The sequence below is a fragment of the Pristis pectinata genome, chromosome 13 (genome assembly GCF_009764475.1).
Source record: "Pristis pectinata isolate sPriPec2 chromosome 13, sPriPec2.1.pri, whole genome shotgun sequence".
Taxonomy (NCBI): domain Eukaryota; kingdom Metazoa; phylum Chordata; class Chondrichthyes; order Rhinopristiformes; family Pristidae; genus Pristis; species Pristis pectinata.
In genome coordinates, this window is record NC_067417.1 from 50,114,991 (window position 1) to 50,130,153 (window position 15,163).

Below are 15,163 nucleotides of genomic sequence, written 5' to 3' on the forward strand. Positions count from 1 at the left end.
CTCCTGCATGTCTTGTAGGCATCAAGAGATTCACTAGTTCCCAATTCCTTATGTGCAGTGTATGCCTCCCTCTTTGTCTTAACCAAAGCCTCAATATCTCTCATCAGCCTGGGTTCCTGAAACCTGCCAGCCTTGCTCTTCTCCCTAACAGGAACATGCAGGCCCTGAACTCTTGACATCCCACTTTTAAAGGCCTCCTACTGGGCAGACGGTCCTTTCCCTGCAAACAATCTCACCCAATCAACCTCTGCAAGATCCCGTCTGATGGCTCCAAAACTTGCTCTGCCCCATTTCGGGACCTTAACCTGTGAACCGGTCGTGTCCTTCTCCAGAACTATTTCAAAACTAATAGAATTATGGTCACTGGACCCAAAGTGCTCGCTGACAGACACTTTTGTCACTTGCCCTATCTCATTCCCCAGGATGAGGTTCAATACCAGAGACCCTCTCTAGTAGGTCCCTCTATATATTGATAAAGGAAGCTTTCTTGGACATATTTCACAAATTCCACTCCATCCAAACTTTTTACACTATGGTCAACATCAGGGAAGTTAAAATCTCCCCTATCATGATTACAACTGGGTGCAATCTCTGGACATATCTGCTCCTCCAATTCCCGCTGACTACTGGGGGGCCTATAATACTATCCCAGAGTGACCATCCCCTTCTTGTTTCTAAGTTCCACCCATATGGCCTCACTGGATGATCCCCCAAGAATATCCTTCCTAAGGACCATTGTGATGTCGTCTTTCATCAAGAAGGCAACTCCCCCTCCTCTCTTACCTGCACCTCTGTCACGTCTGCAGGTTGACGGGTGATTCCCAGTGTCTCTAAATTGCCAGACTGCTCCGGTATTGGATGATCAGCAACATCCTCCCGCATTATCATGGGAATAACAAAGCCATCGGCTGGAATTTTGTGCCAATGGTTAGTGCAAAAGTGCAGAACGTACTGCAGGTCGACACACACACACACACACACACACACACACACACACACACACACACACACACACACACACACACACACACACACACACACACACACACACACACACACACACACACACATGTCTGACCACCCCGGGCTCACTACTTGAGTCCAGAGGAATTCCATAGCACACTGAGCTCAGGGGCTGGGTAGCCTTCATATCTGACATCTGGCATTTGAAGGGGGTCACTGAACTGAGCTTGCAGGTGCATTTGTAGGGAGGAGAGAGAGCTTGCGAGGAGGCACGGTGGTGTGCTGCAGGTTGTACAGCTGCCACACAGCTCCAGAGACCGGAGTTCAATCCCGGCCTCCAGCACTGTCTGTGTGGAGTCTGCATATTCTCCTATTCTCCCTGTGACCCCACAGGTTTCCCCGGATGCTCTGGTTTCCTCCCACACCCCACAGTTGTGCTGGTTATTTAGTGAGTTGTCTCTGTAACTTGCCCCTGGTATAGGTGGTGTTGGGGGGGGGGTGGGGAGGAATCTGGGGGCAGTTGATGGGTATGTGAGAGAGAATAAATGAAGGGGAGAGAAGTTGGGGAATGGGATTGGTGGGAATACTCTGACAGCCGGCATAGACTCAATGGGCCGAACGTAAGAATACAAGAACGTGAGGGATTCAGTAGGTCGTTCTAAAGCTTTGTTCCAGAAAGCAGAACCAGCCAGAGTGGGTGAGAGGGGATCGGGGATGCTCTAGAGTATGAAATGGAGGTCACCAAAGTAGGCAGAGGCCATGGGAGAATTAAAGATGAGGGCGGTCATTGAACCAATGTAAACCAATGAGCACAGCCATCTTGGAGAACTGATTCTGGTTCAGATAAACCTGTGGTCAAAGGTTGGAGGAAACAGGTAGGAGCTGTTGGATGAGTATTGCCTGGCCCCCACAACAATTATTAAGTATTGCTAAGGACACTTTGTGTACGATCTGTCACCAAGACTGATCGCATTTAAATTCCTGGGTCCATCGGGTCTGGAGGCTGAGGATACTGAGGGTGGAAGATGAGGGGCTGGCCGGTGAGCTTCTGCCCATCCATCAGTGATAACAAGTAAACGTCAGGCTCACCCCCGCCCTGTGTCCGCTGGGGGCAGACTCTCTGGGACGTGTGAGCGGGGCGGACCAGACCCCCACCTGCCGCGACTGAATCAGGAGCCTCCGTCTCTTCCTCATCAGTCAGTGCCTCTGGCACCCTGCCCCAGATGGACTGCTGATGACACACCGTTCTGAGCTGCCTCACCCTCTGGGGTCCCACTCTCTGTGGAGCGCTCACTGCTCATTAGTCTCCGCTGACAGTTCTCTCCTCAGTACCTCATGGGTCACTTGTATATTTTCAGTACAGGTGATCTCCACGTTACAGGGAGGGGGGTTGTGTTCCTACAAAACACTCATTAGAACAGTGCAGCACAGGAACAGGCACTCCATGATGTCAAATTAAACCGAATCCCTTCTGCCTGCACATGATCCATATCCCTCCATTCCCTGCATATTCGGGTGTCTGTCTAAAAGTCTCTTAAACGCCACGATCATATCTGCCTCCACTGCCACCCCTGGCAGCCCGTTCCAGGCACCCACCACTCTGTGTGTGGAAAAAAAAGCTGCCCCGCACATCTCCTTCAATGCTCCCCCTCTCACCTTAAATGCATGTCCTCTGGTATTAGATATTTTGACCTGGGAAAAAGATTCTGACGGTCTACCCTATCTATGCTTCTCGTAATTTTATAAACTTCTATCAGGTCTCCCCTTAGTCTCTGATACACCGGAGAAAACAACCCAAGTTTGTCTAACCTTTCCTTGTCTTCAGTTCTGGTCGCCTCATTATAGCAAGGATGTGGAAGCTTTAACGAGGGTGCAGAGGAGATTTACCGGGATGCTGCCTGGATTGGAGAGCATGTCTTATGAGGATAGGTTGAGTGAGCTGGGGCTTTTCTTTTTGGAGAGGAGGAGGATGAGGGGTGACTTGATAGAGGTGTACAAGATGATAAGAGGCACAGATCGAGTGGACAGTCAGAGACTTTTTCCCAGGGTGAAAATGGCTAACACGAGGGGCCATAATTTTAAGGTGATCGGAGAAGGGTATAAGGGGTACATCAGAGGTAAATTTTTTACACAGAGAGTGGTGGGTGCGTGGAACACACTGCCGGCAGAGGTTGTGGGGGCAGATACATCAGGGATATTTAAGAGACTCTTAGATAGCCGCTTGACTGATAGAGAAATGGGGGGCTATGTGGGAGGGAAGGGTCAGATAGATCTTAGAGCAGGATAAAATGTCGGCACAGCATTGTGGGCCAAAGGGCCTGCACTGTGCTGTAATTTTCTATGTTTATAGCTCATACCCTCTAATCCAGGCAACATCCTGGTAAACCTCTTCTACACCCTTTCCAAAGCCTGCACATCCTTCTTGGAATGCAGTGACTAGAATTGCACACAAGTGCAGCTTACCCAAAGTTTTACCCAAAGCTGCACCAATACTTCCTGACTCTTATACTCAATGCCCTGACCAGTGAAGGCAAGTATGCCGTACGCCTTCTTTACCACCCTATCGACTTGTGTTGCCAGTTTCAGGGAGCTATGAACTTGCAACTCAAGATCCCTCTGTACATCAATGCTGTTAAGGGTCCTGCATTAACTGTATACTTTTCCCTTCCTTTTGACCTTCCAAAGTGTGTATTGCAATTGTCGGTAACACGTCATCTGCACATTAGTCGGGAAACACGAGTTGAAAAAAATAAATTTTGTGTTTATTTATTCACTCCTTGTTCACATAGATTTCATGAGAGCAAATTTTTATTCCATGTCTTAGATGTTTTGGAAGTGATTTGTGAATTCTGTAAGGGCGAATTTGTGTAACCTGAACAGCTGTAAGGCGGGGGTTACCTGTATTCACAAAGTCATTGATGTATATGGAATGTTATACAATATAACTCCGGCCAGGATTTGTGATGTCTCTCTATTACCTTCCCTCACCATTATTTCCGTCTTGTTATTTAGGGTAGGACTTAACTGATGTACAGAGGGAACTTGGGGTTCAACTACATAGCTCCATGAAAGTGGTGACACGTGGATAGGGCGGTAAAGAAGGCGTACGGCACGCTTGCCTTCATCAATCAGGGCGCTGAGTATAAAATCCAGGAAGTCATGTTGCAGCTGTATAAAACTTTAGTTAGGTCACATTTGCAGTATTGTGTGCAGTTCTGTTCGCCCCGTTACAGGAAGGATGTGGAGGCTTTGGAGAGGGTGCAGAAGAGATTCTCTGGGACGTTGGCTGGATTGGAGAGTATTAGCTACAAAGAGAGATTGGACAAACTAGGGTTGTTTTCTTTGGAGCATCAGAGGCTGAGGGGAAACCTGACAGATGTTTATTAAATTATGAGAGGCATGGGTAGAGTAGGCAGTTAGAGTCTCTTTTCCAGGGTACAAATGTCAAATACTAGAGGACATAGCTTTAAGGTGAGAGGGGGAAAGTTCAAAGGAGCTTCGTGAGGCAAGTTATTTTACACAGGGAGTAGTGATGGGCGCCTGGAACGGGTTGCCAAGGGAGGTGGTGGGAGCTGGTACGTTAGTGACAATTAAGAGACATTTAGACAGACACATGAACAGGCAGGGAATGGAGGGATACGGACCATGTGCAGGCCAATGGGATTAGTTAGATTGACATCATGATCAGTGCAGACGTGGTGGGTCCAAGGGCTGTGCTGTACTGTTCTGTGTTCTGTGTCCTAATTCTGTGAGTAGGTGGACCTCAGCCAAAGTCACATCTGTTCTCAGTGAGGAGCTTGCTGAAGCACTTGACAGCCAATGACGTTACATAGAATGGGGTCATGCACCAAGCCAGGCTGATTCAGCTGCCTGAGGGCATCAGGGACAATCTGAGCTTTCTCAATAATCGGGTTTCTGTGTAGTTCTACATGATTGTAGACCACAGATAAGATACAACTACAACTTCAAAAACTCACAGCTCTGCGATTCCTAGTTCTGTAATTTGATTGCAACAAGAAGTGGACCACCGGCAGTCTTGCACACAAGATCTGCAGTGAAGGTACAACAGCAGAGTGGAAGTGGCCCCAAGGAAGCCCCTGCCAACTGCATTGGCGTGAAGCTTTCCCCCAAGAGGACTGGCAATATTAGCAGGAACCAAGGCATGTTATTGCATTCACAGGAGACAAACCTTGCTGTACATACATGATGTCTGCATGTAGCATAGATTGTACAGGAAGGTTCAAACCAAGCTTGACATTTCTACCCTTCTTGCAGGTGGTCAGTTTCAGTTGCCATGTTCGGACTAAACAGACGCATGCCATTCAACTGACAAACCGTACCAACCAGGTCTGGAACCTGTGGCCCATAATTGAAGGAAAATATTGGACAGGACCAAAGAATATAATCGTGCAACCTCATCAGCAGAACCAGCCATACGAAGTCACGTACAAGCCATTAACCATGACTGTTGATGGCAAGAAACATCAGGTAAAAATGTCCAACTGCACAGAGAGATCTATGAGCTGCTTGTGAATATCAAAGTCCAAATATTAAATTCAGAGGAAACTTATGAACCATCAGGCAATAATGGGCAGAAGGGTAGGCAGCACTGTTCCAGCAACCCCAATTCAATCCTGACCTCCGATGGTGTCTGTGTGGAGTTTGCACGTTCTCCCTGTGACCACGTGAGTGTCCCCCGGGTGCTCCGGTTTCCTCCCGCATCCCAAAGATATGCCGGTTGGATAACTGACCACTGTATAAATTACAGACAGAAAATGCTGGAAACGCTCAGCAGGTCGGGCAGCATCTGTGGGGAGAGAAACAGAGATAATGCTTCAGGTTGAAGACACTTCGTCGGAATGTTCTGATGAAAGGTCTTTGACCTGAGACATTAACTCTGTTTCTCTTCCCACAAATGCTGCTCGACCTGCTGAGTATTTCCAGCATCTCCTGTTTTTATTCTAGATTTCCAGCACCTGCAATTTTTTTGAGTGTCACCATATAAACCTCCCCCTAGTGCAGGAAAACTGAAAGCCGGATAATCGAATGTCCTTCTTCAATCTCATTGGAAATATGAGAATGATGTGAACCAGGCCACAAAAACAGAAAATGCTGGAGATACTCAGAAGTTCATGTAACATCTGTGGAGACAAACTGAACATATCTGGCATTTTCTATTTTTTATTTCAGATTTCCAGAGTCTGCAGGTTTTTGCCTTTAGGTTTTAACCACGTCATTGAGCATTCCTGATGTGGTGACTTTCCATCTTGGCTTCCTGTTCTATCCCAGTGGAAGCAGAAACCATGCTGCAGCAATTGCAGTTCTGTGGCAGTGTCAGCAAGGGCTCTCGTGAGCAGCCCGATATATCCTGCTGCTTGGGAAATTCTGTGGAAGGCTACAGATGGACTCCGCCCAAGCACCTTGTACAGTATTCTCCTGTTATTGTCACAAGGTTGGGCATTCCATCAGACCCTTCAATGTGCATCTGCAGCGGCCTTGTCCAGTATATTCTCCTATCATAGTTGTCACCTGGGTCCTCCAGGGCATAGAACATAGAACATTGAACACTACAGCACAGTACAGGCCCTTCGGCCCACAGTGTTGAGCCGACATTTTATCCTGCTCTAATATCTATCTAACCCTTCCCTCCCACATAGCCCCCTATTTCTCTACCACTCATATGTCTATCTAAGAATCTCTTAAATGTCCCTAATGTATCTGCCCCCACAACCTCTGCCGGCAGTGCGTTCCACGGACCCACCTCTCTCTGTGTAAAAAAAAACTTACCCCTGACATCCCCCTTATACCTTCCTCCAATCACCTGAAAATTATGCCCCCTCGTGTTAGCCATTGTCGCCCTGGAAAAAAGTCTCTGACTGTCCACTCGATCTGTGCCTCTTATCATCTTGTACACCTCTATCAATCCACCTTTCATCCTCCTTCTCTCTAAAGAGAAAAGCCCTAGCTCACTCAACCTATCCTCTTAAGACATGCTCTCCAATCCAGGTAACATCCTGGTAAATCTCTGCACCCTCTCTAAAGCTTCCACATCTTTTCTATAATGAGGCGACCAGAACTGAACACAATACTCCAAGTGTGGTCTGACCAGAGTTCTATAGAGCTGCAACATCACCTCGCGGCTCTTGAACTCAATACCCCGACTAATGAAGGCCAACACTCCATATGCCTTCTTAACAACCCTATTGACCTGCGTGGCAACCTTGAGGGATTTATGGACGTGGATCTCAAGCTCCTTCTGTTTCTCCACACTGCTAAGAGTCCTGCCATTAACCTTGTATTCTGCCTTCAAATCCGATCTCCCGAAGTGTATCATTTCACACTTATCCAGGTAGAACTCCATCTGCCACTTCTCAGCCCAGATCTGCATTCTATCAATATCCTGTTGTAATCTACAGCAACCTTCTACACTATCCACAACACCACCAACCTTTGTATCATCAGCAAACTTACTAACCCGCCCTTCCACATCCTCATCCAAGTCATTTATAAAAATCACAAAGAGCAGGGGTCCCAGAACAAAGGCAGGGATGTCTGCACAATGGTCAATTCTACTCACAACTCCTCAGCAAGTGAAGCAGCCCATGCCTGCATGCAGCAGGGTCTAGACAACATTCAGACGTGGCCTTGATAAGTGGCAGGTAACATTCTTGTCACACGAGTCCTTTGCCAGGCAATGTCCATCTCCAACAAGAGTCATCACTAACCAGCTCCCCTTGACATTCATTGTCACCCCCATCGCTGGGTTCCCCACAATCAACATCCTCAGGGTTGGCTAGAACCTCAGAAATGCAGTGGTGATAAGAGCCGGTCAGAGCCTGGGTATTCTATAATGACTGACCCATCTCCTGACACCTCAAGGCCTTTACACCAACTACAAGGCAGCAGTCAGTGATGGAACACTCTCCACTTGCCTGGATGAGTGCAGGTCCAGCAACTCTTGAGAAGCTTGACACCATCCAAGAGAAAGCAGCCTGTTCTATTGACTCTCCATCCACCACCCTGAACATTTGTTCTCTCTACAGCAGGAAGACTGCAGTGCCTCTCCCGTACAAAATGCACTGCACTTACCCACTGAGGTTCCCCTTAGACCTGAAAACTCTAACACCAAGAGGGCCAAGGGCAGCAGGTGCCTGGGAACACCATCACCTCCAGGTTCCCCGCTATGTCGCACACCACTCCAAGTGTAAGAACTATTGCCGGTCCTTCCTCGTCACTGGGTCTGAATCCTGGAACTCCCTCCCCAACAGCACCCCCACCAGACAGACCGTACCGGTTCAAGAAGGCTGCCTCCGGCTCCACGTTTCCATTTCTGACTTGGGAGCCATGTAGTGACCCCGGCATGGTTCCTCCCTCGCCCTCGTCTACAAGACTATGGCGATCTATGTCAGTGAAGTGGGGCACATTTCCTGCCAGCAGTCCCTCCTTTGTAGCGGTCTTAATGCCATATATCTAAGGTACTCTCAGTGCAATGGACAGGTGCCATGTTGGGGCTGGAGGTCTGGTACACAGATAGGTCATCAGATAGGTGTACATGGCAATAATCATCCTGATGCAGGATAATAAAGCATTGAAAACTCTTAAGAGCTCCACAAACATTCCCAGCAGAACTGTAGTTGAATGCCATTCAGCTGCACAGGTATGGATTCAGTAGGTGTACCTATTTAGGAGCAGCTGAATTTTTGGGCCCTCATACAAAGAGCTGATCAAAATGTGCTTCTTTTCCTAGACAAAAGTAGAGAATGGCAGATGTATTCAGCAGGTCAGGCAACATCCATGGAGGGAGAAGCAGAGGCAACACTTCACCAGGTTGGAGGGTTATTGACCTGAACCATTGACTTCCCCAGGAGCACTCTGGCCTGCTGAGTGTCCCCAGCATTTCCTGCCTTTGCTTCGGATTTGTGGCATCTGCAGTTCTTTGCTGGTGTTTCCCCAGAAACCAATGCTGGATTCTGTGTCACACCCGATTCAGTGCGTGGCTCCTTCGGCCAAGGTTCAGCATCCGTTAGAATGTTGCTCTTTCCCTCCAGTTTAATTACAAGCACAGAATTATAAACAGTGATGATGCGGAAGGGAGGCCATTTGGCCCACTCTGTCCTCGCTTACCCAACAAAGCAACTTTTTAGGTAAGTCCCACTTCCCATTCTGGGTCTGTAGGTTGTGGCACACGAATGAGATGAAGGGTTCTGACAGCAGTGGGCTGCAGACCCTATCACTCTTTGGGTGCAACAAGCTCAACAGCTCTCTCACCCTCCTGGAACTCACTTCACCCTGTCCCCAGTTATCTCCCTTCCTGCTGAGGGAAATAGACTGATCAGAATACGTCCCTTTCCCGAGGATCCACCATTGACCCAACATGTGCTGCTTCACAGCGTGCTCACAGCTTTGTGCAGTACCTGCCCATCGCCCTGAGGATCTTAGTGACCAGTGCTTGTCCATTTCGCTAGCACTCGTTATTGGTCGAGGCATACCTGATCCACACGGGATTCATTATTACAGAAGCAAAATGTTTGCTGGAAATCTTAAGCAGAATCACAAAGTGCTGGAAACACTCAAAAGGTCAGGCAGCATCTGTGGTGCACAAAAAAGTTCGGGTGTCATGTCAATGGTGCCAGTGGTAGTGGGACAGGAAAGGTGGGAAAGAGGAGAGGTAGGGAGTCACGTGGAATGCAGGTTAGGTAGTTGTTCTTTTCCTCCAAACTGTTAACCAACTGTAAACCAACTTTTCCATAAGCCAAAAATGAACAATTTCCCCCAAAACCAAAATAAAAACCCAAATAGTTGAGCCTCCCCTTCCTAAGGTACGACTTTGTTTTCTCCCAGTACCGCATCGCACTGTCATCCATTTTCTCTATCGCTCCATGTACACTTCCTACAATTCTTTTATTTCATCGAACATCTTCTACTTTCACCCTAACATTACCCATAATTAAACTAATGGAATATATACTGTATCCAGCTGTTAATATTATTATTACTGTCTTGAAAAATTATTTAAAAATCCGTGGGAGAATCTGTGTAGTGTCAGATTTCCGTAAGTGAGGTTTTCCATAAGCCGGGAAGCCCCTTTTGGGAATGGACTAGACAAGAGGAGAAAGGTGCCGTCAAGATAGGCAGAAGTAAATTCTGTAGGCACATTTAACACTAACCTTTTAAATGCCGAGTTTTGTATTTTCTAGTACAAGAGAAGGTCATTGACCTGAAATGCTTCCCTCCCCACGGATGCTGCGTACCTGTTGGGTATTTCCAGCAAATGCGTTTTTATTTCAAGGATTGGTGCTGTCCAGTTGTGTGTCCTCTCACATGGATCAGATCAGTAACCACCTGCTTCACACAGGGAGCACCATTGACAGACTTTTTCCCATGGTTCAGTGTACATCAATACTTGCCCATATCTCTGTGGAGAAGTTTGACAAGTGCGTATCTCAGCCCAAGCATTCAATGCTGATTATTGTCTCTGTTCATCCAGGGCTCTGTCTTCTTCCCATTGCCCGATGGTGCAGGACTGCTTTACACGTTACAGGGAGTAGCTGAGGCCCCGAAGGCTGTTGCAGTCATTAATCGGGAGGTGCCTTGCAAGACCTCGCACACAGTGACATTTTCCATCAGCAACTGGCTCCACAGCCCTCAACGGTAGGAACAAAGTCAGCATGATGGGATATGGAATCCAATCTCAGTCTGAGCTCGGGGCAATGGCCATGTGATGTGCACCTCCTCATAGAGGACAGGATAGCCCCGATATTGAGTGCGTGAAGATCTCTCATTGTGAAGTAGCGAGACCTGAGTTTGGTCTGTGATGATGGTGAAGGCTCTATCATCTCCAAAGTCAAAGTTGAGTTTATTGCCATCTGCACAAGTACATGTGTGCACAGGTGCAATGAAAAACTTACTTGCAGCAGCATCATAGGCACAGAGCATCAGATAAGCAGCATTCACAAGAAAAACATAAATTAAACACAATTTTTACAAGAACACAATTAGAACAAGAAAAAGTCAATTTTAGTGCAAAGTGGTCATAGTGTTGCTAAACTCTAGCCAGTAGGGTTGTGCCGGTTGGTTCAAGAACCGAATAGTTGAAGGGAAGTAGCTGTTCCTGAACCTGGTGGTGTGGGACTTCGGGTTTCTGTACCTCCTGCCCCATGTGAGCTGCGAGCAGATGGCACGGCCCGGATGGTGGGGATCTTTGATGATGGATGTTGCCTTCTTGAGGCAGCGCCTCCTGTAGATACTCCCGATGGTGGGGAGGGATGTGCCCGGGATGTATTGGGCTGAGTTCACTACTCTCTGCAGCTTCTTGCTCTCCTGCACATTTGAATTGCCGTCCCAGACCATGATGCAACCAGTCAGGATACTGTAGAAGCTTATTAGAGCGTTCAGGAACAAGATAAACCTCCTTAACCGTCTAAGAAAGTAAAGACACTGGTGTGCTTTCCATGTGATTGCAGCTAGGTGCTGGCCCAGGACAGGACATCCGATATGTTAACACCCAGGAATTTAAAGCTCTTGACTCTCCCCACTGCCGATCCCCCAGTGTAGACTGGGGCATGTTCGCCCTCCCTTCCCTCCTTGAAGTCAACAATCTGCTCTTTAGTTTTACTGATGTTGAGCGACAGGTTGCTGTCACAGCACCACTCAGCCAGGTGTCCTGTCTTGCTCCGGTAAGCTAACTCCCAAGAGAACAGTGTAAAGGTTTTTGCTGATGATTGCTGATGAGTGAATCATTCTGGGTATTCAGATGTGTCCCACGCTCCACATCAAACCAAGGGGCAAGCTGGACGTTCCCTTATCTGCCACTCTTTGACAGACTGTCAAACCTGACATGCACCTAATTCGTCTTTCGTTGAACCGGTGTGCTCTCTAACAAGCTGGGACCTGTGAGCCCTTGCATCTTGGTTGGACCCACTGGTGCCAGCATGTGCTCCCCTGAGGATCTGCGTTCTACACAGCCCTCTGCGTAGTGAGTTCTGTTTGGAGCGGTACCATTGAGGCCCTGCCTTCTCTATTACTCACCTTTCTCTCCCCGTTCAATCCTTCTCGGAGATTGGAGTGGTGAGGAAGATCTTGCTTCTGGGAGCTGGCTACAACAAAGTTAGAAACTTTCATGTGCTGTTAGTTAGGGGGAGAGAAAGGAGAGCAGTAGAGGAGGTGAGATTGGCTCTTAACTATCTGTGCAGAGCCACTGACGTTTGTGTGCCACGGAAGGCATGTCCTGGGACACTGCTCCCGGCTGTGACCCTTCCAGTCCCCTTCCACATCCACCCAATGCATCGCCTCAGTGGCCTCCTTCCCTCCCACTGAACCTCCCTCACCAGCATCTCCATGGCTACCCTGCCATCTCTCCTGCTGAGGCACCCTGATAAGGTGCTGTGGTCTCTCGCACCGTCAATGTAAGAGCCTGCGTTGTGGCTTCCTGAAGATTGGTCTCCAAAGGAACAAGTCTCCAGTTCAGTGTCTACACGCAGCTCTATAATCATCATCAACACCTTGTCCAAAGTGGAAGGCTTATCTACACGCTTAATGGAAGGTTTCAGTTGCACACTACCCACTTATCATCTATAATAAGGCACACAGCACAGATTCACCTGGATGATGTCTAGTGTGAGAAAGTACATAAATACAAGAAAATAGCACCAATTGTTCATTAGGACAATGTGATGTGATGGAGGTTTAAATTTATGGAGGAGCAGGCTATTAGAAAAGTGAGGCATAGATACAAGATTGATGGATTTGATGGTGGGGGTTTTAGTGATTCAATGTGGCTCTTTTGATGCTATCTGTATGAATTAAAATTATAATCGACATGATACTCTTGGTACAGGGAGCCAGAGAGGAATCTCTTCCACATAGAATTGTGAGGCAATGTATTACCAGAGGTACTGTCTGATGTTGGGACAACTCAGAACTTCCTGGGAGCTGATCCACAGCTCGCTTATCCCAGTTCAATGGAAGGCTCTCAGAAACCGCATTCCAGTGAAACTGTCTCGCCATTATCACTATTGAGGTGAAGGGGTAATTTGTGGTTGGAGAAAAGGGAGATGAAGGCAGGCGAGAACAGGTGATCTCCGGTGTGGAGAATGAGCTCATGGACACCACACCAACCAGTTCAACCAAATGTTGTATCTTAATCCCATGTCACTGAAAACTAACTCATTGCATGTCAGATTCTTTATTAATGCAAGACTTTTTTCTCGTCCTCTACACCAGTTTAAAATATTGTATGTTGCCTCCCAGGGCCTTGTCCAGATTACTTTGTGTGTGAGCCTGGGCTATTGGACTATAGAGTAGCCACAGTCAACCATAATGCTCCGTCAGCAAACGTAATGAGATCCACAGCGGGGAGAAAGGCTGATCTTTCACCTTCCCCTCCTCCCTCCACCACTCAGGGCTAATATCCACTTCAGTTGCTGTCAGGGGTAGGTAAAATAAGATCTCTTTATTAGTCACATGTACATCAAAACACACAGCAAAATGCATCTTTTGCATAGAGTGTTCTGGGGGCAGCCCGCAAGTGTCGCCACACTTCCAGCACCAACACAGCATGCCCACAACTTCCTAACCCGTACATCTTTAGCATGTGGGAGGAAACCGGAGCACCCAGAGGAAACCCACGCAGATATGGGGAGAACGTACAAACTCCTTACAGACAGCGGCCGGAATTGAAGCCGGGTCGCTGGCGCTGCAATAGCGTTACGCAAACCACTACACTACCGTGACTCCAAATGCTTGAAACTTAAAATAGAAACAAAATTCTGGAAACACTCAGCAGGTCACACCCACTCACTCACTCCAGCACTGACACACAGCAGCAGCAGTCTGTCCCATCTACAGGATGCACTGCAGCAACTCACCGAGACTCCTCAGACAGCACCTTCCAAACCCACCACCTCTCCCAGCGAGAAGGACAAGGGCAGCAAAAGCTCGGTGAACACCACCCCCTGGGAGTTGCCCTCCGAGCCACACACCGTCCCGACTCAGAAATATATCGCCGTCCCTTCACCGTCGCTGGGTCAAGGTCCTGGAACTCCCTCCCTAACAGCACTGTGGGTGCACCCACACCTCACGGATTGGTACTGGTATTGGAATTGGTTTATTATTGTCACTTGTACTGAGGTACAGTGAAAAGCTTGTCTTACAAACCGATCGTACAGGTCAATTCATTACACTGTGCAGTTTCTTTGAGTTAGTACAGAGTGCATTGATGTAGTACAGGTAAAAACAATAACAGTACAGAGTAAAGTGTCACAGCTGCAGAGAAGGTGCAGTGCAATAAGGTGCAAGGTCACAACAAGGTAGATCGTGAGGTCAGAGTCCGTCTCATCGTATAAGGGAACCATTCAATAGTCTTATCACAGTGGGGTAGAAGCTGCCCTTAAGTCTGGTGGTACGTGCCCTCAGGCTCCTGTATCTTCTACCCGATGGAAGAGGAGAGAAGAGAGAATGTCCCGGGTGGGTGGGGTCTGCAGTGTTTCAAGAAGGCAGCTCACCATCACCTTCCCAAGGGCAACTAGGGACGGGCAATTAAATGTAGCCTGCAAAGCCCCCATCCCTTAAATGCATATAAAAAGGGTCGAAGAGCCTTTGTCAGAACTATTTGTCTTAAGTGAGTTCAGGTACTAAAATTCCACATCATGGAGATGTTGATGATATTCATCTGGCTGGAACATAGCACAAGAACAGGCCCTTCAGCCCACCATGTTGTGCCAAACTAATTAAACTAGTAATTAAACGCCTAACTGAGCTAGTCCCTTCTGCCTACACAACGTCCATCTCCCTCCATTCTCTGCACAGTCATGTGCCTATCTAAGAACCACTTGAACACCTCTATCGTATCCGCCCCCACCGCCACCCCTGGCAGCACATTCCAGGCACCCACCGCTCTCTGTGTAAAAACTTACCCCTCTCACCTTAAATTCATGCCCTCTAGTATTGGACATTTCGACCCTGGGATAAAGATACCAGCTGTCTACTCTATCTATGCCTCTCATAATCTTATAAACTTCGATCAGGTCTCCCCTCAGCCTCTGCTGCTCCAGAGAAAACAACCCAAGTTTGTCCAATCCCTCCTTATACCAGATGCCCTCTGATCCAGGCAGCATCTTGGTAAATCCCTTCTGCACCCTCTCCAAAGCCTCCACATCCTTCCTGTAAGGGGGCGACCAGAATTGAATGCAATACTCCAGAT

General features: G+C 47.9%; 1 protein-coding gene across 1 annotated transcript in view; it reads left to right on the forward strand.

Moving 5' to 3' along the window:
• hydin (HYDIN axonemal central pair apparatus protein) overlaps positions 1-15,163 on the forward strand; it is a 541,323-nt gene that overhangs the window by 508,155 nt on the left and 18,005 nt on the right. Inside the window, exons 86-87 of the mRNA XM_052028752.1 lie at positions 5,239-5,451; positions 10,451-10,614. Of these exons, the coding sequence (XP_051884712.1) occupies positions 5,239-5,451; positions 10,451-10,614 (377 nt within the window). The remainder of the gene's footprint in view (positions 1-5,238; positions 5,452-10,450; positions 10,615-15,163) is intronic.